At 46.5% G+C, this 22,256-nt stretch overlaps 1 protein-coding gene and 1 pseudogene across 4 annotated transcripts; one reads left to right on the top strand and one right to left on the bottom strand.

Moving 5' to 3' along the window:
- Positions 1 to 103: 103 nt before the first annotated feature.
- On the bottom strand, positions 104 to 4,509 carry ZBTB32 (zinc finger and BTB domain containing 32). Of its 4 annotated transcripts, XM_043892987.1 has the most exons (7): positions 3,706 to 4,499; positions 2,553 to 2,639; positions 1,656 to 1,703; positions 1,325 to 1,398; positions 1,142 to 1,210; positions 869 to 1,033; positions 104 to 689 (listed from the first exon to the last, which is right to left on the bottom strand). In XM_043892987.1, exons 1-7 carry the CDS (start codon positions 3,807 to 3,809, stop codon positions 412 to 414), a joined length of 825 nt encoding a protein of 274 aa, XP_043748922.1. In that variant the 5' UTR covers positions 3,810 to 4,499; the 3' UTR covers positions 104 to 411. The 4 variants fall into 4 exon arrangements, with proteins under 4 accessions (XP_043748922.1, XP_043748910.1, XP_043748916.1 ...); XM_043892975.1 differs by having other exon boundaries at positions 1,656 to 2,639; positions 3,706 to 4,509; XM_043892981.1 differs by lacking the exon at positions 3,706 to 4,499 and having other exon boundaries at positions 2,553 to 2,876.
- LOC122692753 lies at positions 4,391 to 20,110 on the top strand (annotated as a pseudogene).
- The last annotated feature ends 2,146 nt before the right edge of the window (positions 20,111 to 22,256 follow it).

Here is a 22,256-nt window from a genome sequence, read left to right as displayed (position 1 = left end):
CCCGGGAGACGGAGGAGGTGGCCGCCACGTTGAACCACCAGGGGCCGCTACAGGACTAAGGGCAAGGCGGCCCCCCGCGCGCAGACGAAAATCTGGACTCGACTTTCTGGTCCCGAGAGGAGAGTACAGGAAACTCTTTATTTTGGTGATGAATCGTCAGTCCCCGCACAGTTAACCGTCACTCGTGCAAACTTCACTGCCCTCACCCCACAGGGGCTCTCTGGCCCAGGTCCGCGGCCCGAGGCTGTCTGGGAGAGGGCTTCTGGCGCCCTTCCCGCGGCGCTTTTTGGAGCCGAGTTTGCTAGGCTGCCGCAGCGCGGTGCGGAATCAAAAGCCTAGCCTGCTCACCGGCCGGTCTTTCACTTTTTAATTGTAAGCTTGGCTGAAGCCAAAGAAGTTACTGACGCCCCGTCAGGTGGTGGAGGAAGAGGGCCTACTGGGAGAGGTCGAGGTCCTAGACGGCCTCGAGGAGGAGGAGTAGAGGAAGGTGGAGCGAATGGTCCATCCCGGCGGGAGCTGACTGGGCGAGTGGCCGCGCATGTGCGCCTGCATGGAGGCCAGGCTGGGGCAGCCGGCCTGGCACAGAGGGCAGCGGTAGGGTGCGGCCCCGTGCGTCCGCAGGTGCTTGGTCATGGCTGAGAAGTCCCGGGAGCGCTGGGGACAGAGGCTACAGGAAAAGGGCTTCTCTCCTAGGGCAGGTGGAGGGGAAGGCTCATGAAGGAAAGAAGGGAGTGAAGGCTCGCCTAGGGGTAGGTAGGGGCAGCTGGGCAAGGTTGTTGCTCGGGAGCATGGCACTCACAAAGGGACTTAGGAGCGGGCCCACCGGAGTTTGGAAGGAAGCAGTTTGCACAGGGCAGGGCGCCCATACCTGTGTGGACACGGTAGTGCGTCTCCATCTGATGTTTGAGTGAAAACCTCTTCCCACAGACAGAACAAGAATAGGGCCGAGACCGAGCAGGAGTGGGTGGGGGAGGGTGTTGGTGAGATGGATGGCTTGCGGTGCCAACATGACCCACACAGGTTGCTAGCTCACCTGTGGGAACAAAAGGCAAAGGAGGGCAGGGCTGGGATTCCCAGAGCCGGGTCACTGGAACACTCAGGCTGGGGCCATAGTGGCGCTGAGGCAAAAGCACCTACTCACCTGTGTGCCTCTGATCAGACTCTTCTGTCTCCCCAGGGCTGAGCTGTGTGGGGCCCTGGGGGAGGGAACCTGGAGGGAACAGAGTGAAGCAGGCGCCCTGCTCAGGCTGGACTCCTGGAGCTCCAGCCACTCCCAGCCGAGAGACCATGTTACAGGGTGCATGCCAGGCAGTGAGGGGCTTACCTGGGGTGGGGCTGGAGGAGGCCAACTGGTTCTGGCTCCAAAGGCCTTTGTGGAGGTTCAGGGACAGTGGGATCCTGGGGGTGGGATGGGGAAGAGTTACAGCCTTGGTTACACCTGGGATCCTGCGGATCCCTTTCTGGGGAGGGAGGAGTCATAAGTCCTTTGTGGGTACTGGGCTTTGGCTTGCCCTGTGGTGACAGCTTCTTGTCCTACCTCAACGCAGGAAATGTATAGTAGAGATAAGAGATATGGTACCCTTCCACCCATCGCTGCTGCCTATCCTGAGCCACTCCCTCCCAGCCAGAGGTCTTCCATTAGCCCTTCAACTCACCTCTGGTCCCGAGGCCAGACCTCTTGCCAGGCTCCAGTCATAGGGATGCTATGGGAGAAGGGAGTGCCATATCTAGGTGGCAACAGAAGGATGCTCCACAGGGCAGGCTGGCCCTCCCCCAGCCAAGGGGCCTCAGCCCACCAAGGCCTGGGGGTGATGCCAGTTTGGAAGGAACCTGCTGGGGGAAGGGGGCCAGGGAACTCCCGCAGACTTTCCTCAGAGCCCCCTGCACTGTCCCTTAACCACATGATTACTTCTTGCGTCCCACCTACTCTGCCATGGCCAACAAGGGCTTGGTGGAGTTTCTCTTTTGGTCTCATCTGCTCCCCTTGACCCTCCAGAGTTGCCTCTGCTATCTCAGGGCTCTCTCTTGGTGGCCTGTGCCTGTGCAACGTCTCCTGCTCTTTCCCACCAGCCCTAACAAACTTCTCTGGTCTCTGCTTCTCCCCAGAGTCCCCCACGCTTCTCATGGAGTCCCCTGTGGGTTTCTCTAGCTCCTCCTGTTGTTTCTTCAGTCCTGGACCCAGCTCTTCTCTGGCCATGTCCCTTCGAGCCCTAATGCATGCCTCTTCCAGGGACTGTACCCCCAGTGCTCTGGCTGCCTCCTCAAGGGGCCCCAGTTCCCCAGGATGCAGCTCTAGACTCTCCCCATAAACAAAGTGCAGAAGTTGGGCAAAGGTGGAAGGGCTGATGCCTTTCACCACAGCCCAGCGGCCCCTGCGACCCAGTTGCTGGCTCACACCTGCCAGCACCAGGCTGTGGGCAGGGAACTCCTGGCTCCCCACTGTGATCAGGGTATCACATAGTGCCGGCCGGAGCCTGGCTGCTAGCCGTACCAGCCGATCAGAAGCATAGGGACTAGGCAGTCTTGTTGGGGACAGGGGCATTGTGCCTTGCCTGGGTAACAATCTCAGAGGTTCTGAGAGAAAGGCCACAGTGTAGGGTCCATGATGAAAAGGGGAGGGAGGAACCGCATACTCAAGCCTGTGGAGGTGAGGGAAGAAAGAGTGAGTTGCTGGCTTTGAATCAGCTCTCTGTTCTGAATGGAGCAGATAAACTGACCCAAGAGAAAACCTGAGGTTGTTCAGAATCATAGCAGGGGTGGAGGTGGTGAGAGAATGGAAATTAGACCAAATTCAGGACTTAAAGAGCAAGGACCTGACATTGAAGAGCTATCGAGCTATCTCAAGTAGTGGATAGATGGGTCCTGCCAGTTGGCAATGTCTGACTTAAGGGAGAGCAGACCCTGATATTTCTGCTACTCCGAGCTCCTCTGGAGGGAAAGACCCCTGAGTAGGCCCCGGCTCTCATTCCAGACAGGATCACCACAAAACTCAGTCAGCCCTGTAAGTTAGGGATGGAGCCAGACACAGCTTCATGGGAGTTTAGAAAGCTAGTGTGTCCTCCTGCAAGCCTGTCATGTGGAGCTGAGGGTCCTGAGAGGAAAAAAGGGCAGCAAGATGGGGTCGTAGCTGCAGAAAGCAGGCCCAAGGCATCAACTGATCATCTCCCTCAGGATGAAACTTCTAGAAACCATCCTCAGAGAAGGAACTGGAAGTGACCAAAAGCTCCCATGCAGTGAGATAAAGGAGCAGGTTGGAACCCACAGGAGAGAAGGCTCCTCACCCAGGGATGGGGAGATGTCGGAGAAGGCTTTGACCCCGGAGGAAGCAGGTGAAAAGGAAATAGAAACTATGGAGGGAAAGGCTATTTCCTCTCAAGGATAAGGAGACGGTTCAATTTTGTTTTTCATAAGCCAAAATGAAGATTAGAAAGACAACCCAACAAGACAGAAGTTTGTCACACATCAAAACCACCACATTGGCTTTTAAGAAGAGAACTGGGAACCCAGATTCAGAGACAGACCTAAGTGTCCCAGAGCCCAGCAGGCATATTCCTAAGCGTGGGCTCACCCTGAGTACAGACCCTGTGGGAGGGAGGAATTACTACTTGGACACCTCACAGGGAGGGCTACAGGCTGGCAGGAAGTGGACAGAAAGAGGGAGTGTAATGGGAGGAAAGTCTCAGTTGGGGAGAAGCAACCACTCACCGGTTGTAGCTTCCTCCTGGACACCGCATGCTCTGAAATGCTGTTGGGGCTCCTGGCCCCCCTACTCTGGAGCTAGCCCCGCCCCTGACCTCACAGTCTTCCATTGGGTGTCCCAAGTATCAGTCTGCCACAGTCCCCCAAGGGGTGTGGTCTTCTACCCCTGGCTGTGCTTCACACCTCCAGGAGAGACCACTCCTCTCCTTCCAGAACCCAAGCGTTCTGCCTCCTGACCTCCGGTCTTCTTATTTCATTTGTGAATTTCTGAAGTCAAAGAAGTATATCTGAAGCAATAAGAACTTTGGGATAATCAGACCTGCATTTGCCTCTCATCTCTCCCACATACTAGTTGAGTCACCTTGGGCAAGTCACCTCTCTGAGCCTCAGTTACCTCATCCATGAAATAGGGATAAGCTCTGCCTACCTCATTATGAGGTGGGGTGAAGATGAAATGACATGATATATGTGAAAGTGGTTTCTCGGTACATAGCATCATTCAAATAGTATTAGTTCTGTTTCTCAGAGGTGTCAATAGAACTCTAGCAGCTGGAAACTCTTTATACTACCCTCAAAAGTAAAAAGGACTGAAACATCTGGATTCTAAGAAGAGAGCGAAAGAGGGCCAAAAGCATGCCTCCTCTTCCCTCTCTCTGACTTGGTACTGGGAAGCCTCCACTCCTCTGTGGGAATGACCCAGGTCATCTGGGCCATTACTGGGGACGGGGTATGTGAGTGACTCAGATCCTCCCATCACGCTCTGAAGGGGGCAACCCCAGGAAGGACCTGCGGTGGTCTTCGAAGAGAAAAACTCCTTTTCTTGGGCTGATGACAAATGACATTTCTCTGAAATCAGGACTTCGGGGTTTCTTTGACTTCCTGCCCAGCGGGTGAAGGTCCTCGGAGATTTGCCCTCTTTTCACACTTTAGCACTCCTTAACCTGGGGAAAAGATGAGGTCTGAGAGACTCACATTTCTTTTTCTGTTTATTATTTCTTGCAGATTTTTCATGCATAGAACAGGTATTGCTAGATAGCTTATGATATGTGCCTGACATATATGCCTAATAAATAACTAGAATAGTAACAAGTCAGGCACTGGTAGGCTGGTCTGATGACAAGACCCAGTCTGCTTTCCCCGAGGCTTCTCTCTAGATTTTGATTCCCTCCTAGATTCAAATATTATGTCTCTAAAACTCCTGTTTCACCTTTTGGCTTCAGGACCCCCAAATGTTCAGACCATCCTTCTACTCTCTGTTGAGACCTAACATGTCTTCATTCTACCTCTCATTCTAGCTTGGGTGCAAGCAGATGTTATCCCTTCCTAGATCAGACAGGGTGTGCCAATGGGTGGGGCCAGTGGAGGGGCAATAATAGTGTGGGGAGAGGGGAAGATGAGTCAGAGTGAAAGGGAAAATGCAAATGGGGAAGTTGTATTCATTTGCTACTCTGGTCGTTAAATATTTTCCATTTCTAAGCTTTCTAACTCCTCACACCACCACACCCAGGGACCCATGAAATACCCATATAAGAGACCCTTGACTTGGACACAGAAAAACACCAATCCTTGACGTGTATGTATATGGAGGGAAAACATCCTTCCTCCCACACAGAAATACACACTCTGAGGATTTGGAATAAGTGGGGGAAGCCACAAAGGAGGAACCCCAACTGTAGGTATAGGGGTCTGGAAGATAACGTCATCACACAGTGGAGTGGGGTCCCCCTCACTTCCCAGGCCTACAGCATGTGCCCATGACTCAGCTCCCCCACTGGTGGTTTGCCCATTGATGTTCAAAAGAGTTGGAGGCTGTGCTCAAAGAGGAGCATTTTCTTATCCAAATGCAGTTGACAGAGAGTGCCAACGGGCTTTCAGGAAACCTAACAGGGAGGGTAAGGGGTGAGGGGACTCCCCGTTCAGTGAACTAAAGCCCCCAAGGTTGGGAAACCCCATCTTTCCCTCCCACTTGGTGTCTACCTTCACCTAAGGATATCCCTTTAGAGACTGCCTCCTTGAAGGTGTCTCTTGAGCCCTCTACACCTCACCCTTCTTCCTGCCTACATTCTTGGCTGCACAGTCCAAACCATCTTTCACTGAGCAGACAGCAGAAGAAGTACCACTCTGACTTGGAAGGGTAAGCACACTGCTGACTGTTTCTCTTTTTTTTTTTTTTGGCCACAAGACGTGAGAAACTTCCCCAACAAGGGATCGATGCCTTGCCACCTGCACTGGAAGCACAGTCTCTTTATCATTGGACCACGAGGGAATGTTGTGTTTCTTTTCTTTCCTTCCTAGTCTCAGAAACCTTGCCCACCCTCCACTTGCCAGGCTGACTCAATAGGAATCTCCTGCAGTTGTCTCTCTGGGGTGGAGCCAGGAAACCACAGGTTTTGCGGACACAAGCCTGCATCTTGGGATAGAGTGGAGTAGGTAGGAGAGTTTACATAGGATGTAATTGGGAGAGAAGTATGTGGGAAAAGGAGGTATGATTTTTGCCTCTCAGTCCTTTATAATACTTATATTGCTAAATAAAGTTTGAAATCTGTTATCTTTCATTCTTACTGATATACTTGACCATAAGCCCTTTCAAGCACAACTCAGCTTGATGTAAAAAATGTCAAAATAGCAATATAAGTACAGATTCTCTCTAAATATTATAATTAAAACTTAAACCATCAGGGGACTTCCCTGGGAGCTCAGTAGCTAAGGCTCTGTGCTCCCAACGCAGAGGGGCCGGGTTCAATCCCTGGTCAGGGATCTAGATCCCACAAACTACAAATAAGAGTTCGCATTATGCAACTAGAGATCCTGCATGCCACAAGGAAAAGCGAAAGATCCTGTGTGATGCAACTAAGACATGGTGCAACCAAATTTAAAAAAAAAAAAAAAAAAAAAAAGGCTAAACCATCAGAATATGTCAATTAGAGGGATGCTTATTTGTTTTATGAAAAACACTCCCTTTGTCTCATGTATTAAATATTGAGTACCTCCAAAGTCAGGTTAAACAAGATTCAATTTAGGAAAGTTCTATGAACTTTCCACTCTTCCCAGAGACACATCGCTTTCTGCATATTAAACTCCCCACATTTTATGCAGCTTAAAACCAATTACCCAAACCTTACAGAAAACTTGGAAGTGTTCATTCTTTAGTTAAGTACATCCAAGACACACCAGAGAAGAGATGCCACAGAGTGAATGCGTTTCTTTCTTCCCTTATATCTATGTTCTACATAAGCCAAGATCTGGATATAGTAATAGGCAGGTGAGCTGAATCTAGGTCATAGAGACCCTATTATAGCACACTTTTTGTAGATTAAGTGGCAAAAGAACCAGACTAGAAATAAAAACAATTTAGGTTCCACTGCATCTTCACAATAGACAGCTTTCTTCTTCAGCCTTAACTTGGGGCTAACTCTTCTAAGACCTTCAACTTTCTCACAGGGACTACTTTCCACACCAGTGTTGAATATCCAAATTGCCTCAAATCCAGACAGAGGGCACCACTCTGACCTCTAGTTGTGCCCCTCCCCTTGGGCTGAGAAGTCCAAGGGTATCTAGGAAGTACCCACTTGTACCTCCCAATTCTAGACCATACTTTGGGAACTCAAAACCTCTGACCTCCTGGTCCAAATGGTCCACTACTCAGGCTCACACGAGCCTCAACCCTAGATCTATACTCTTCAGAATGTTGTGGCCCTGATTGGGTGGGAGGGGCATGTAGACTGAGCTTGGACAGGCAGGCTAGTGAGTGAGACACCTTGAAGTGTGTGCTAACACCAGATGTGAGGAGAAGGAAAATCTCCCATTTCTAGTTTTACCTAATAGATAATAGGGGGGCCTGCTTTACTCTAGTAGTTGTTAACCTCCCAGGGGGTCACTATCCTTTTAAAAATCATATGTTATGAAATCAACTCTTTACATCAGAAAATTATAGATTCTCATACCATTTTGCATATGAATGACAAGAGAGTCACAGACTGCTCTGAAACATCCTTGGACAGAATACACTCCTCCTTTGTGGATGCTCCCCTCCCTATCCCTGGCCCCAAAAATACACATACAGTTTTTCCGATTATTTCCAGAAGCTTGTAGACCCTTGTAATCCATTCATAGACTACCCTCTTGCACCACACCTTTGGTTTGAGAACTCTGGGTGTACATGAAAGCACCCTGAAATCTTTAATACTTTATAGAATTTGAACAGCTGAGTGAAATTGGATATCAACCTCCTGCACATAAGTATAAAAGTCCTAAAAAACAAAGCAGATAAAATAAAAATCTTCAGTAAAGACAGCATGGGTGACTTCCTAAAGAGCAGGATATCTCACACACCTCCTCCTGTGTCCAATACAACGTCCATCTTCCCCAAGCCCCTGCCTGATGCTTATAACCTGATAACTTCTGGAAATGACCGGCAACAGTTTGGGGGAAAAAATGGGGACAGGGACTAAAAGGCCCCAGGCACAACTCAATCCTGATTCTGTCTAGAGCCACCACAAGTCAGTAATACTTCAAGGAGAGCAAACAACCTGCTGGGATTCAGAGACACCCTCCTCTCCCTGGAATCTCCAGAAAACCATGGACCTAACCTCTTGGCCACACTGTCCAACTTGTACCCAGTACTGGAAAATCTTCTGTGAGCAGCACAACCTGGAATCCAGAGACCTCCCCATCCCCAAGGCTTTGCAGCCACATGTTCCTAGCACAGCCAGGATGCAAAGACTCTTGACAACCTCCTGTTGGGCTTTTGACTTCATCAACACTTACTCTCAGCCCAGGCTGGATCCAGAAACTCCAGAAGGCCTCTCAAGTGCTCACTAGTTTCATTTCTTGGTCAAAGACTCCCAGTAACCTCTGGAGAGTCACAGACCTCTCTAGTCACCAGATCCAGGCTCAGTCCAGAATCCAGACAACCTGTGATGGTTTAGAGGCCATACCTCATGACCAGTGACCCCACACAGAGCTCTAAGTCCTACAACTGCCCCACATCACATTTCCAAATCAGGCTATCTCAGGGACCAGTGACCAATTCATAGGACATGCTGGCCTGGTTTCTGCCCAGCTGGGCCCAACGGTGCCCAAGAGACCCCATTTCCAGCCTCTCCAGGGATGAAGGAGTCCCTAGAGGCCAAAGCCCTCACCCTTCCTTCCCAATCTTCCTCCTCACGACAACCACTCAAGCGCCCATACCTCAGCTTTACCTAGGCCAGGTCCAAGCCTGAAGAAAAGTAAGAAAATCCATGATGCTTACCGACTCAGGCCCTGTTCCTCTTCCCACTCAGCCTCACATTCTCTCAGGGCGGCACAAACCTGAGTGGCCGTTAGAAAGTGGAGCGGCGCGAGGCTCAAGGCGCGAAGCCTGACCTCGCGCACAGCTCGCTGGTCCCACCGGGAATCCGAGGCAGAAGCTGATTGGCCGCAGTACTGGCCACACCCTCTTTCCTGGCTCCTGCCTGCGAGCGATAGCTCCACTCCCCGCCCTCCCTTTGCCCTTCAATCCCCGTCTCTGCCTCGCGACCGACCTCCGCTGACTGGCTGCAGAGCCCAAGCTCTTGCCCACCTGGCCGGCGCTGTGACGAGGAGGCCTTAAGTCTGATTGGTCTGCGGACTTAGGCTTCAGGCCTCTAAGGCTGAGATCTCATCCACCAGCTGGTCCTCGAGGCTTTGTAGCTGCGGAGATGGCTCCTCCCATCCTCTAGAGACTGAATCTCCTTCATCTGCTTCACCTTGGAAGCTCCCTCCGTAAGGGCTCAGGGATATCGCTTCTTTCTTGCTTCTGTCTTACCATCCTGAGTAACTCTCACTGTAAAGTCTTTCATCTTTCTGTCAACCCCTTACAATCTGTGGAGAAATGAGTGTGATTGGATGGTGGCGGTGGGGGGGTGGGGGCGTGGGGGGGTGGGGGGAGAGGCAGCCAGGTTTTGAATGCTTGTGGGTAGCTCGCCTTTCCCGCCTTTTGCCCTGCTGAACAACAGGTTGCTGCAGAACGCACCCTGCCCCATCCGGGAGTATAGTGAAACAGAGAAGACACAAGCGTGGGCAGTCAATGCTCCATTGACGCCTTAGCAGCCAGCTGAGTCGGGATATAACTGCGTACCTCACGTACCAACCGCCGCTACACCATAAAGAGAACGACCCATTACGCTGCCCTGCCATTAACTTGCCCCGGGTTAGAACCCGGCCAGCGGGCTTTCTGATTAGGCGGCGTTTTGGTGCTGACACACCATGCCATTCTGAGGTTGGTCGACGCCTCTTTCTCCCACCATCCTTGCTAGCATAGCACGGTGGATAGGTTGGCCCCACTCCTAAGTGGCTTAGCTTGGACACATCCAATCAAGCGTGAGGGCGCTTTAAGGAGGCGGGGCATTGCTCCACCGCTTCCACTTCTCATTGGTCCCGAGGCTCGCTTCTTCGCCTTTGATTGATCAGAGGGCCGGAGGGAGCCAAGCCCAGCGGTTTCAGGCGGCGGTTAGAATTCTGTCCCCTTTGCTTCTTTGCAGCTTCGGGGTTCTGGCGAGTGTTGTTTGGCGTCTCTTCCCCGTGGCTAGTGAAGAAATGGGGGTGGGGTGTGGTGTGGGGGGAGGAACTGGAAGGGGCCGTGCTGAGGGAGGCGTGACTCAGAGGAGCACGGAGCAGTGGGAACCGAGACCTGGGCACGTGGGAGCTAATAATCCTTCAAATAGTAGGGGAAAGACAGGCGCTGTAGCAATATTAACAACAGCTCAAGACTTTAAGCCCGTTTGTTTCTCGTCTCATTTAATCCGTCTATAGGTAAATAGCTCTGTGAGGGCGTCTATTACTAGCCAGGTTGAACGTGGAGTGCTAGAGGTGGTCACTTGTTTCATGTTCCACAGTGAATATGGGCATTGCTGGGACTCTGACCTTTTTCTGGTGAGAATCCAACATCCGAACTACACTACAGTTAAATAAGATTGATCTTGTAGATGTGGGAGCGGGTGTGATGTGGTCACATTGACCTTGGTTTAACTTCATCTATAAATGAGGTTTTCGTTTGGGGTTTTTTTTGTTTGGTTTTTGTTGTCGTTTTTAGACTTGAATCCCATTCCCATCCTGAAGGCCCAGAACATATTTTCAACTCCTCAGGGCAAATGCATTTGCATTCTAGAAAAGGATATTTTAAAAATCAGCATCATGATATCTTTGCTGGTTTTTGGCCGCTAACATCAAACCAGGCCAGTTTTAAGTGTTTTACATGCATCATCTGATTGAATCCTCCTAACAAGTTCTATCAGATATTTACTGTTATTTTTCTCACTTCACAGATAAGTAAATCGAGGCTGATTTCCCTAAGATCTCATCAGGAGTAATTGCCAAAGCTGGAATTGAATTCCTGTTGCAATTTGACTCTAGATCCTAAGCTCCTAACAGCTGGTATACACTGTCTCTCATGCTAACAGCTACAGTGTCCGGAGAGAGGGCACACATGGTCCCAGGAAATCCTCATAGCCACCCCAGGAAGAAGAATGATGGCAGCACCCATTAAAGCAGACAACCGAGGCTCATGGAGGTGAAGACACTCAGCTCACATAGCTGGTCCATGGTTGAACAAGGAGTAGAATGAATGATATCTAATCTTCTGAATCCAAACCCACATTCTTAATCTCTCCTCACACTGCTTCCTTCCCATTTGACTGATGGAGAAACTGAGGCCCTAAGGAGAAACTAAAGCTGGAATTCAGATCCAGATCTATCAGACCCAGGAGATCACCCCCTATACCACATTGCCTCCAAGAATTCGGTGTCTAGTAGATCCTGTGTTTGGACATGACTGAAGCATCTAAGCACACACAGCACAGATTTTGTGTTAGGTGAGGTGAGAAGTCTTTTCAGCCAGCCAGCCTTGTCTGCAAGCAGTGAGGTCATCTGGTCCCAAATTTGGTCCTAAAGGTGGTTGGGAGACTGTTTCACAGCCTTGGAACCTTTGGTGGCTTCTCACTGAGAAGCCTATAATCATAATTGTGACAATTTATTGAACACTTTTTATGAGCCAGGTGAGGTGGAAAGCATTCTGCATGTATCACCTGACTAAATCCTTATAATTCTAGGGTATAGGAATTGTTATTGTCCCCATTTTACAGGTAAGGAAACTGAGACCCTGGGATGGATGTAACATTTCTATGCTTACAGAGCTTGTGGATCACGGAGCCTCGATTGGAACCCAGCCCTTACTCAAGCCCTAAATTCCAGCTACTCAGCACGTGCAAGCATGAGAAAATGGAGCGAGGGACCCTGAGTTCTGGAAAGATGGAATAGGAAGGGTTGTTGGCTTCATTTTGGAAGTCATATTATAAGATTAGAAGAGTCAGCTATCTGAGATGAGTAGAGAAATAACTATGGCTTATGGAACAGCAATCCCATGCCAGGTCCTATGCTAACTACACTTGATTTATATTGAGAAGCAGAGAACCTTGTGGTAAAGAAGCTGGACACTGGATCCTGTCTGCCTGGATTTATGTTCTGGCCTTGCTTCTTGCTAGTTATGAGACCTTTAACCTGTCTTGGCCTCAATTTCCTCATTTGTAAAGTGGGGTTAATGATAGTAAATACTTCTTAGGACTGTCAAGAGGATTAAATGAACTAATAGAACAACAGCATCTCTTCTCTTTCACAGTGCCCTGAAACTGAGTTGTTTCCTTGTAATCAGCATCACCTCCCTTAATTCTGGTGTAGACACTGAAAATTAAGTCCAGATATTTGCGATGGGAAAATATAGGGGAAGTGTTCTGTGGCAAGTACAAAGCTCTTGAGAGAGCAGTGAACTTAGTATTTCTGAGGGATAGCACAAAGTCCAGCTGGAGCCAGGCAGAACTAAGACTCAGGAGTTCAACTCAGCTGCACATGTGCTCATAGTGAAAGTGAAGTCGCTCAGTCCTGTCCAACTCTTTGAGACCCTGTGGATTGTAGCCTACCAGGCTCCTCCATCCATGGGATTCTCCAGGCAAGAATACTGGAGTGGGTTGCCATTTCCTTCTCCAGGGGATCTTCCCGACCCAGGGATCGAACCCGGGCCTCCTGCATTGGAGGCAGACATTTTAACCTCTGAGCCACCAGGGAAGCAGGCATCAAAACAACCTTGTACTTTTCAAAGCATGATGGACTTTACTTAAGCTTTGACCTCTGGGGAAACTCAAGGCCATGTTTATTTTTGAGGCATAGTATCCAAGCACAGGTAGAGATGAAGCTTAGAACTCAGGTTGTCTTGAACCAGGGCTCATGTTTAGGGGTCAGAAGGCTTGCATTTGATCAAATATTTATGAAACTTCAAAAGCACATGCCACCTGTGCCAAACCCTAGGAAGACTTAGCCCCTCCAAAATCTTTAAAAGACTAAGGTTCTAGAAAGGAATGAGACCTTAAAACATCTTTCCAGAACCAAATAGAAAGTATAACAAATAAAGCCCGCAAAAGGCAGTCAAACCAGGGCTGGGGGAGGGAAAGGGTCAAGGAAGGTAGTGACACCAAAGTATATATTTTTGGAGGACCTACTATGTGCTAGACATGGTGTTTAGTACAAAGCATATAATGGCAAACAAGAAGAGACCAAATGTATTAGTCTGCTTAGGCTGTCATAACAAAATACCGCAGACTGGGTGGCTTAAACGATACAAATTTATTTCTCACAGTTCTGGAGGCTGAACATTCAAAATCAAGGTGCCAGCTGAGCTGACTTCTCATTCCTTCCGTTGACTTGCAGATAGCTGCCTTCTCCCTGTGTCTTCACACGGCCTTGCCTCTGCTCATGCACACTGCTGTCTCTTCCTTTTCTTTCAAGGTGCCATAAACTGAATGCTTTTTTACACCCCCCCCCCCACATTCATATGTGAAACCTAATCCCCAATGTGAGGATATTTGGAGATAGGGCCTTTGTGGTGATTAGATCATAAGGGTAGAGCCCTTATGAATGGGATTAGTGCCCTTATAAAAGAGGCTTTAGAGAGATTGCCCCTTCTGCCATATGATGTTACAGTGAGAAGATCACCATCTACAAACCAGAAGGTGGGCCCTCACCAGATACCCAACATGCCAGGGCTTTGATCTTGGACTTCCCAGCCTCCAGAACTGTGAGCAATACATTTTATAAATGTTTATAATCTATCCAGTCTATGGTGTTCTGTTATAGCAGCCCAAAGAGACTAAGACAGAAAGAAGGATATTAGTCCTATTGGTTTAAGTTCCTGCTCTTAGGACCTCATTTAACTTAATTCCCTCTGTAAAGGTCCTATCTTCAAATACAGCTACATTGAGGGTTGGAGCTTCAACACATGAATTTGGGGCAGGGACAGAATTGAGTCTATGCCACCAAATATCTATAACTGAGCAATTAAATAGCCTGGTAGGGGAGATGCGTATTACTTACATCATGTGAAGGGAGCAGAGGAGAATGGTTCAGATAGATGTCCAATCTGGAATCAAACTGACAGGGTCCTGCCTCTGTCCCTTTACCAACCATGTGAACTTGAGCAGGTTTCTTCCACTTTCTGTGCCTTGAGAGACTCAAATGAGCAGATATCCTTGAAGCCCTTAGGTCAGCCCCCAACACACAGTGAGTGCTCATTAAATGTTGGCTATTGTTATTCATTACAAGTAAAATTAAAACTTGCTAAAATGTTCCGAAGGAAACCCACAAGATGAAGTGAAATTCTGACCTGGCCAGTGTTTTCAAGAAAGACTTCCTAGGGGAAGTAATGTTTGTTCTCAGATCTGAAGGCTGGGTACTCACTAACCAGACTGGGGAAGGAGGAGAGTTTTCCAGGTAGTAGGAAAGTAGGTTCCAGAGCTCTTGGGTTGGGAGGAAACTGGCCCAGAAGTCCAGTGTCTCTAGAGCAGACAGAGTAGAGACAGGAGGCGCAGGGGAAGCTGGGGAGAGTGAGGCTGGTGTGGTTGTCAGGGCCTGGTCTTACAGACCATCCATGCTCAGGAATGCTGGCATTCTCTTAGGAGCCATGCAAACTCACAGAGGGAAGTGTTTTTTGTTTTTGTTTTTTTTAACAGAGACTAATAGTTTGATGAACCTTTATGTACTTATCACCCAGATGCAAGAGCTATCAACATTCTGCTTTTTTTTTTTTTTTTTTTGCGATGCTGCATGGCATGTGGGATCTTAGTTCCATGACCAAGGATAGAACCTGCACCCCCTGCGATGGCAGTGTGGAGTCCTAACCACTGGACCACCAGGGAAGTCCGTTCTTGCCTTTCTTATTTCATCAGTGCTCCCTCAGTCTTTTAAATGTTTTTGTCCTTGAACACATTCTACTTAACAATGAAAGCTATTAGGACAAAAATCTCTGGAGAAGAGGAAATACACAAACTTAATTAGGGGGAAAAGGCACACACATGTTTGGTTTTATCTAGAGGTAATGTATGGTCTTTAAAAATTTATTGGGCAGCATCGGGTCTTAGTTGCGGCATGCGGGATCTTTGTTACATCATTTGGGACCTTTCAGTGGGGTGCACAAACTCTAGTTGTGGTGCTTAGGTTTAGTTGGTCCATGGCATGTGGAATCTTAGTTCCCTCACCAGGGAAGGAGCCTGTGACATCTGCATTGCAAGGCAGATTCTTAACTACTGGACCACCAGGGAAGTTCCAATGTATGTTTTTTTTAAATGACACATTTTTTGAAATACTTTGAAAAATGCTTAAAAATTTTTTTTAGTACCAATCAGTAGACTTAACAGTATAGAATACTTTGTTTTATTATCTTTATTGTGCTTTGCAGATACTGTATTTTTGTTTTTTACAAATTGAATGTCTGTGACAACCCTATGTTGAACAAGTATTGGTGCCATTTTTCCAATAGCATTTGTTCATAATTCTGTGTCATATTTTAGATAATTCTTGAAATATGTCAAACTTTTTCACGATTATTATATTTTATGGTGATTTGTGATCAGTGATATTTGATGTTATTATTATAATCATTTGGGGGCAAAGACAGGGAAGTCTGGCATGCTGCAGTCCATGGGGTCAGAAAGAGTCAGAGACAACTTAGTGACTGAACAACCACCACCACCACAAGCCAGGCCCATGCAAGACAGCAAACTTAATAAACGTGTCTGTGGTCTAACTTCTCCAATATCAGTCATCCCTAATTGTCTCTCCCTTTCTTCAGTTCAGTTCAGTTCAGTCGTTCAGTCATGTCCAACTCTTTGCGACCCCATGAACCGCAGCACGCCAGGCCTCCCTGTCCATCACCAACTCCCGGAGTTTACTCAAACTCATGCCCATCGAGTCGGTGATGCCATCCAGCCATCTCATCCTCTGTCATCCCCTTCTCCTCCTGCCCCCAATCCCTCCCAGCATCAGGGTCTTTTCCAATGAGTCAACTCTTCGCATGAGGTAGCCAAAGTATTGGCAGTTCAGCTTCAGCATCAGTCCTTCCAAGGAACACCCAGGACTGATCTCCTTTAGGATGGACTGGTTGGATCTCCTTGCAGTCCAAGGGACTCTCAAGAGTCTTCTCCAATACCACAGTTCAAAAGCATCCATTTTTCGGCGCTCAGCTTTCTTCACAGTCCAACTCTCACATCCATACATGGCCACTGGAAAAACCATAGCCTTGACCAGATGGACCTTTGTTGGCAAAGTAATGTCTCTGCTTTTTAATATGCTATCTAGGTTGGTCGTAACTTTCCTTCCAAGGAGTAAGCGTCTTTTAATTTCATGGCTGCAGTCACCATCTGCAGTGATTTTGGAGCCCAAAAAAATAAAGTCTGACACTGCTTCCACTGTCTCCCCATCTATTTCCCATGAGGTGATGGGACCAGATGCCATGATCTTAGTTTTCCGAATGTTAAGCTTTAAGCCAACTTTTTCACTCTCCTCTTTCACTTTCATCAAGAGGCTCTTTAGTTCTTCTTCGATTTCTGCCATAAGGGTGGTGTCATCTGCATATCTGAGGTTATTGATATTTCTCCCGACAGTCTTGATTCCAGCTTGTGCTTCTTCCAGCCCAGCGTTTCTCATGATGTACTCTGCATATAAGTTAAATAAGCAGGGTGACAATATGCAGCCTTGACGTACTCCTTTTCCTATTTGGAACCAGTCTGTTGGTCCATGTCCAGTTCTAACTGTTGCTTCCTGACCTGCATACAGTTTTCTCATTCTCTTTAGTCGTGTCCAACTCTTTATGACCCAATGGACTGTAGCCTGCCAGGTTCCTCTGTCCATGGGGATTCTCCAGGCAAGAATACTGGAGTAGGTTGCCATGCCTTCCTCCAGGGCATCTTCCTGACCCAGGGATGGAACTTATATCGCCTGCATTGGCAGGCAGGTTCCTTACCACTAGCGCCACCTGGGATGCCCACTGTGTGCCATGTGGGATCTTATTTTCTCAACCAAGGGTGGAACCCGCACCATCTGCATTGGAATTGCTGAGTGTTAAGCACTGGACCACAAGGGAAGTCCCCCAGTCTTCACTAGCTTTAATCTTTTCTGCTGCAGCTTCCTCACCTCTCTCAGCCATCATAAAATTGAAGAGAATTAGGCACTGCTCTGGATTTAGACTTTGGCTGAAGGAGAATGTTGTGGCTGATTTACCCTTCTATCCAGACCACTGAAACTTTCTCCATAGCAACAAAAAGGCTATTTTACTTTCTTAGTACTCATGTATTCACTGGAGTAGCACTTTTAATTTCCTTCTAGAACTTTCCTTTGCATTAACAACTTGGTTAACTTTTTGATACAAGAGGCCTAACATTTGGCCTATCTCGACTTTCAACTTGCCTTACTAAGCGTATTCATTTCTAGTTTTTTATTTTAAATGACAGGTGTGCAATTCTTTCTCTTTTTTTGGCTACACTGCGTGGCTTGTGGGATCTTAGTTTCCCGACCAGGGATTGAACCCCGGCTCTCGGCAGTGAGAACATGGAATTCTAAACACAGGGAATTCCCATGTAATTCTTTCATTTGAACATTTAGAGGCCACTGTGAGGTTATTAATTAGCTTAATTTCAGTATTGCTGTGATTCAGGAAATAAGGCAGCCCTAAGGCTGACCTGCCTCTTGAGAAACCTGTATGCAGGTCAGGAAGCAACAGTTAGAACTGGACATGGAACAACAGACTGGTTCCAAATAGGAAAAGGAGTATGTCAAGGCTGCATATTGTCACCCTGCTTATTTAACTTATATGCAGAGTACATCATGAGAAACGCTGGGCTGGAAGAACAAGCTGGAATCAAGATTGCTGGGAGAAATATCAATAACCTCAGATATGCAGATGACACCACCCTTATAGCAGAAAGTGAAGAGGAACTGAAAAACCTCTTGATGAAAGTGAAAGAGGAGAGTGAAAAAGTTGGCTTAAAGCTTAACATTCGGAAAACTAAGATCATGGCATCTGGTCCCATCACCTCATGGGAAATAGATGGGGAGACAGTGGAAGCAGTGTCAGACTTTATTTTTTTGGGCTCCAAAATCACTGCAGATGGTGACTGCAGCCATGAAATTAAAAGACGCTTACTCCTTGGAAGGAAAGTTACGACCAACCTAGATAGCATATTAAAAAGCAGAGACATTACTTTGCCAACAAAGGTCCATCTGGTCAAGGCTATGGTTTTTCCAGTGGCCATGTATGGATGTGAGAGTTGGACTGTGAAGAAAGCTGAGCGCCGAAAAATGGATGCTTTTGAACTGTGGTATTGGAGAAGACTCTTGAGAGTCCCTTGGACTGCAAGGAGATCCAACCAGTCCATCCTAAAGGAGATCAGTCCTGGGTGTTCCTTGGAAGGACTGATGCTGAAGCTGAACTGCCAATACTTTGGCTACCTCATGCGAAGAGTTGACTCATTGGAAAAGACCCTGATGCTGGGAGGGATTGGGGGCAGGAGGAGAAGGGGATGACAGAGGATGAGATGGCTGGATGGCATCACCGACTCGATGGGCATGAGTTTGAGTAAACTCCGGGAGTTGGTGATGGACAGGGAGGCCTGGCGTGCTGCGGTTCATGGGGTTGCAAAAAGTTGGACACGACTGAGCGACTGAACTGAACTGAAAGAGAATGAGCACACACGCATACCACACAGTGCAGTCAAAAAATAAAAAACAAAAAAAGCTAGCAGAGATTGGTTCATGAGGTTGAAGGAAAGAAGCTGTCTCCATAACAGAAGAATGCAAGGTGAAGAAGCAAGTGCTGATGGAGAAGCTGCAGCAAGTTATCCAGAAGATCTAGCTAAGATAATTAACAAAGGTAGCTATGCTAAACAACAGATTTTCAATATAGATGAAACAGCCTTCTATTAGAAGAAGATGCCCTCTAGGACTTGCATAGCTACAGAGAAGAAAATGTCTGGCTTCAAAGGACAGCTTGTGTCTCTTGTTGGGGCTAATGCAGCTGGTGATTTTATGTTGAAGCCAATGCTCATTTGCCATTCTGAAAAGTCTAGGTTCCTTAACAATTACATTAAATCTATGCAGCCTGTGCTCTGTAAATGGAACAACAAAGCCTGGATGGCAGCACATCTGTTTACATGGTTTACTGAATATTTTAAACCCACTGTTGAGACCTACTCTTTCAGACAAAAAAGATTCCTCTCAAAATAATACTGCTCATTGATAATGTAGCTGGTCATCCAAGAGCTCCAATGGAGATGTACAGTGAGATTGATGTTGTTTTTCTGCCTGCTAATACAACATCCATTCTGCAGCCCAGAAACCAAGTAACATTTTGATTTTCAAGTCTTATTATTTAAGAAATACATTTTCTAAGGCTATGCTTCCATATATATGATTCTTCTGATAGAGATGGGCAAAGTAAATTGAAAACCTTCTGGAAGGGATTCACCATTCTGGATGCCATTAAGAACAGTGTGATTTATGGGATGAGATAAAAAATATCAATATTTAAAAAGTTTGGAAGAAGTTGATTCCAACCCCGTGAGGGGTTCAAGACTTCACTGGAGGAAGTAGCTGCCAATGTGGTGGAAATAGCATGAGTTCTAGAATTAGAAGTGCAGCCTGAAGATGGGACTGTATTGCAGCAATCTCATGATAACCTTTTCACAGATGAGGAGTTGCTTCTTATGGATGAACAAAGAAAGTGTTTCTTGAGATAGTATCTGCCCCTGGTGAAAATGCTGTGAAGACTGTTGAAATGACAACGAAAGATTTAGAATGTTACATAAACTTAGTTGATAAAGCAGCAGCAGGGTTTGAGAGGATTGACTCCCATTTTGAAAGTGATAAAATGCTATTAAACAGCACTGTATGCTATATAGAAATTGTTCATGAAATGAAGAGCCAATTGATGCAGCAAATTTCATTATATTTTAATAAATTGCCATAGTCACTCCAACTTTCAGCAACTATCACACTGATCAGTCAGCAGCCATTAACATCAGGGCAACACCCACCAGCAAAAAGATTACAATTCACTGAAAGTTCAAGTGATGGTTAGCATGTTTTTTTTAGCAATAAAGTATTTTTAAATTAAGTTTTATACATAATACTATTGTACACTTAGTAGATGACCATATAGTGTAAATATAACTTTTATAAATACTTGGAAACCAAATATTCTGGTGACATGCTTTATTATAATATTCACTTTATTGCAGTCATCTGGAACTGAACCTGCTATATTGCTGAAGCATGCTTGTATTTTAGAGGAATGTTTTCAGAAGATTAAAATTGATTGGGGTTTTATCATTCACTTGGGTTGATGATTACTAAGGTAATCATTATAAATATAAGTATCTATGATCAAAATAGGTCTTTTACCCGTAAAATATTTTGATAGTTAAATAAAAAGCGTATTATGTGTCTCATGGTGTCTGTTAACCTCATTCCTTCCTGATCAGAAAATTTGCCTTTATTCAGTTAAAGGTTTGGTGCCATGGCATGGAAATGTACTCATCTATTTTGACCTGAAGAAGGTAAGGAAAGTCTAATAAGGAACAGAACTTGTGTCTTGCAAGCCTCCAAAAAGTGTCAGTGATTGCACCTGTTATTTCTAGACCAGTCCTCTGTAAGTCCTGGTGGTATATCAGTTGACATCAGGCAGGGATGTGATCAGTAGATGTAATGCTTGGACTAGCAAGTAGATCTTTTGTATAATAAAACTTTGCTATAATTGTTTATTAGTTCCATGGTTAGTTTTTGGTCCATTCTTTTATATTTTTTACATAGATAATGTCATCTATGTAAGACATTTTTATTTCTTCTTTTTCAATCTCTGTACATTTTATTTACTTTTCTTGTCTTGTTGCATTAGCTAGGACTTCCAGCAGGATTTTGAAAGAGAGCAATGAGACAAGACATCCTTGACAATTTGACCTTAGGTACCACAAGAGGAATCTGACTACTAGGGACCTTCTTTTAATTATGTGTCCAATAGTACTGAAGTAGAACTCCAGAAAGATCACTTTCTTAACTTTTTACCTTTTATATTTTCTTTCCAATCCAGTGCCCATGGCATCTGAGGAGGCAATCTGAGAAGTATATAAGGGAAACTTGATGTCTTTAATAGATCTCCTGCTTGGGTTTTGAAATGAATTCAGGCAAAAAGTTGTCTCCTTAATCTTCTGTGATAGCTGAAATTCAGAAAAAGTCACTTATTTATAGAACAACTCTTTGGTTACTGGAAGAATGGCCCAAGGCATAGACTACTGTTGGCATTAACTATTTCCCATCTTGCTTCTGTCTGGGAACTGTTGGCTGCTTGAGGAGAACACAGCTGTGAAACACTCTCAACTAAAGGCGCTTGACTACTTCTGCTGGGGACTGCTGGCAAGTTTTTTTTCATCCTGGTACATTGTTAAAAGAGCCTCCATGACTCCCCTCCCTTCTGCACACCTCCCACACTAAATCTGGCCTTAGCCATTGACTTGTTTTGACCAATGGGACAATAACACATTTGGCAAAAGCAGAGACTTGTAAACTGAGTACACATTTTGGGACTTCTCTTTCTGCTCTTGGGAAACCTGCAAATGCTGCCATGTGAATAAGCTTGGGCCGGCCTTCTTTAGACACATGGCCCAGTCAGAGCCCTCATCCCAGCCACTTATACCAATGTCTAGCCTGCCATACATGTGAGGGAGGCCACCCTAGACCAGTCAGCCCCCAGCCACCCCATTAGCTGACAAGTTGCATGGGTAAGCCCAGGTGAGAAAAATGGAAGAACTGCCTGGCTGACTATTGTTGTTATTCAGTCGCTAAGTCATGTCTGACTCTTTGCAACCCCATGGACTGCAGCACACCAGGCTTCTCTGTCCTTCACTATCTCCCAGAGTTTGCTCAAACTCATGTCTGTTGAATGGATGATGCCATCCAACCATCTCACCCTTCTCCTCCTGCCCTCAATCTTTCCCAGCATCAGAGTCTTATCCAATGAGTTAACTATTTGCATAAGGGGGATGAAGTATTGGAGCTTCAGTTCAGCTTCAGCATCAATCCTTTCAACGAATATTCAGGGTTGAGCTCAGCCCAAATGGTCCCACAGAATCAGGTGCTAAAAAAAAATCATTATTTTAAGCCACTGTGTTTTGGTGTAAGTTAACAAAAATTAACTTATATACCCTGAATCAGAGTGGTTTCTAGGCAAC

This window comes from Cervus elaphus, chromosome 4, assembly GCF_910594005.1.
Source record: "Cervus elaphus chromosome 4, mCerEla1.1, whole genome shotgun sequence".
Classification (NCBI taxonomy): Eukaryota; Metazoa; Chordata; class Mammalia; order Artiodactyla; family Cervidae; genus Cervus; species Cervus elaphus.
The sequence above is the reverse complement of the archived record's forward strand: the minus strand, read 5'-3'. Positions and strand labels throughout refer to the sequence as shown.

What these genes read in the sequence shown, in the direction of transcription:
- ZBTB32 (XM_043892964.1), bottom strand. Translation starts at nt 2,749, where the DNA reads ATGATTCTGAACAACCTCAGGTTTTCTCTTGGGTCAGTTTATCTGCTC. An exon ending in GTCTGATCAGAGGCACACAG is followed by an intron (nt 1,034 to 1,141) that starts GTGAGTAGGTGC and finishes TTGTTCCCACAG; the next exon opens with GTGAGCTAGCAACCTGTGTG. An exon ending in GCACTACCGTGTCCACACAG is followed by an intron (nt 690 to 868) that starts GTATGGGCGCCC and finishes CACCTGCCCTAG; the next exon opens with GAGAGAAGCCCTTTTCCTGT.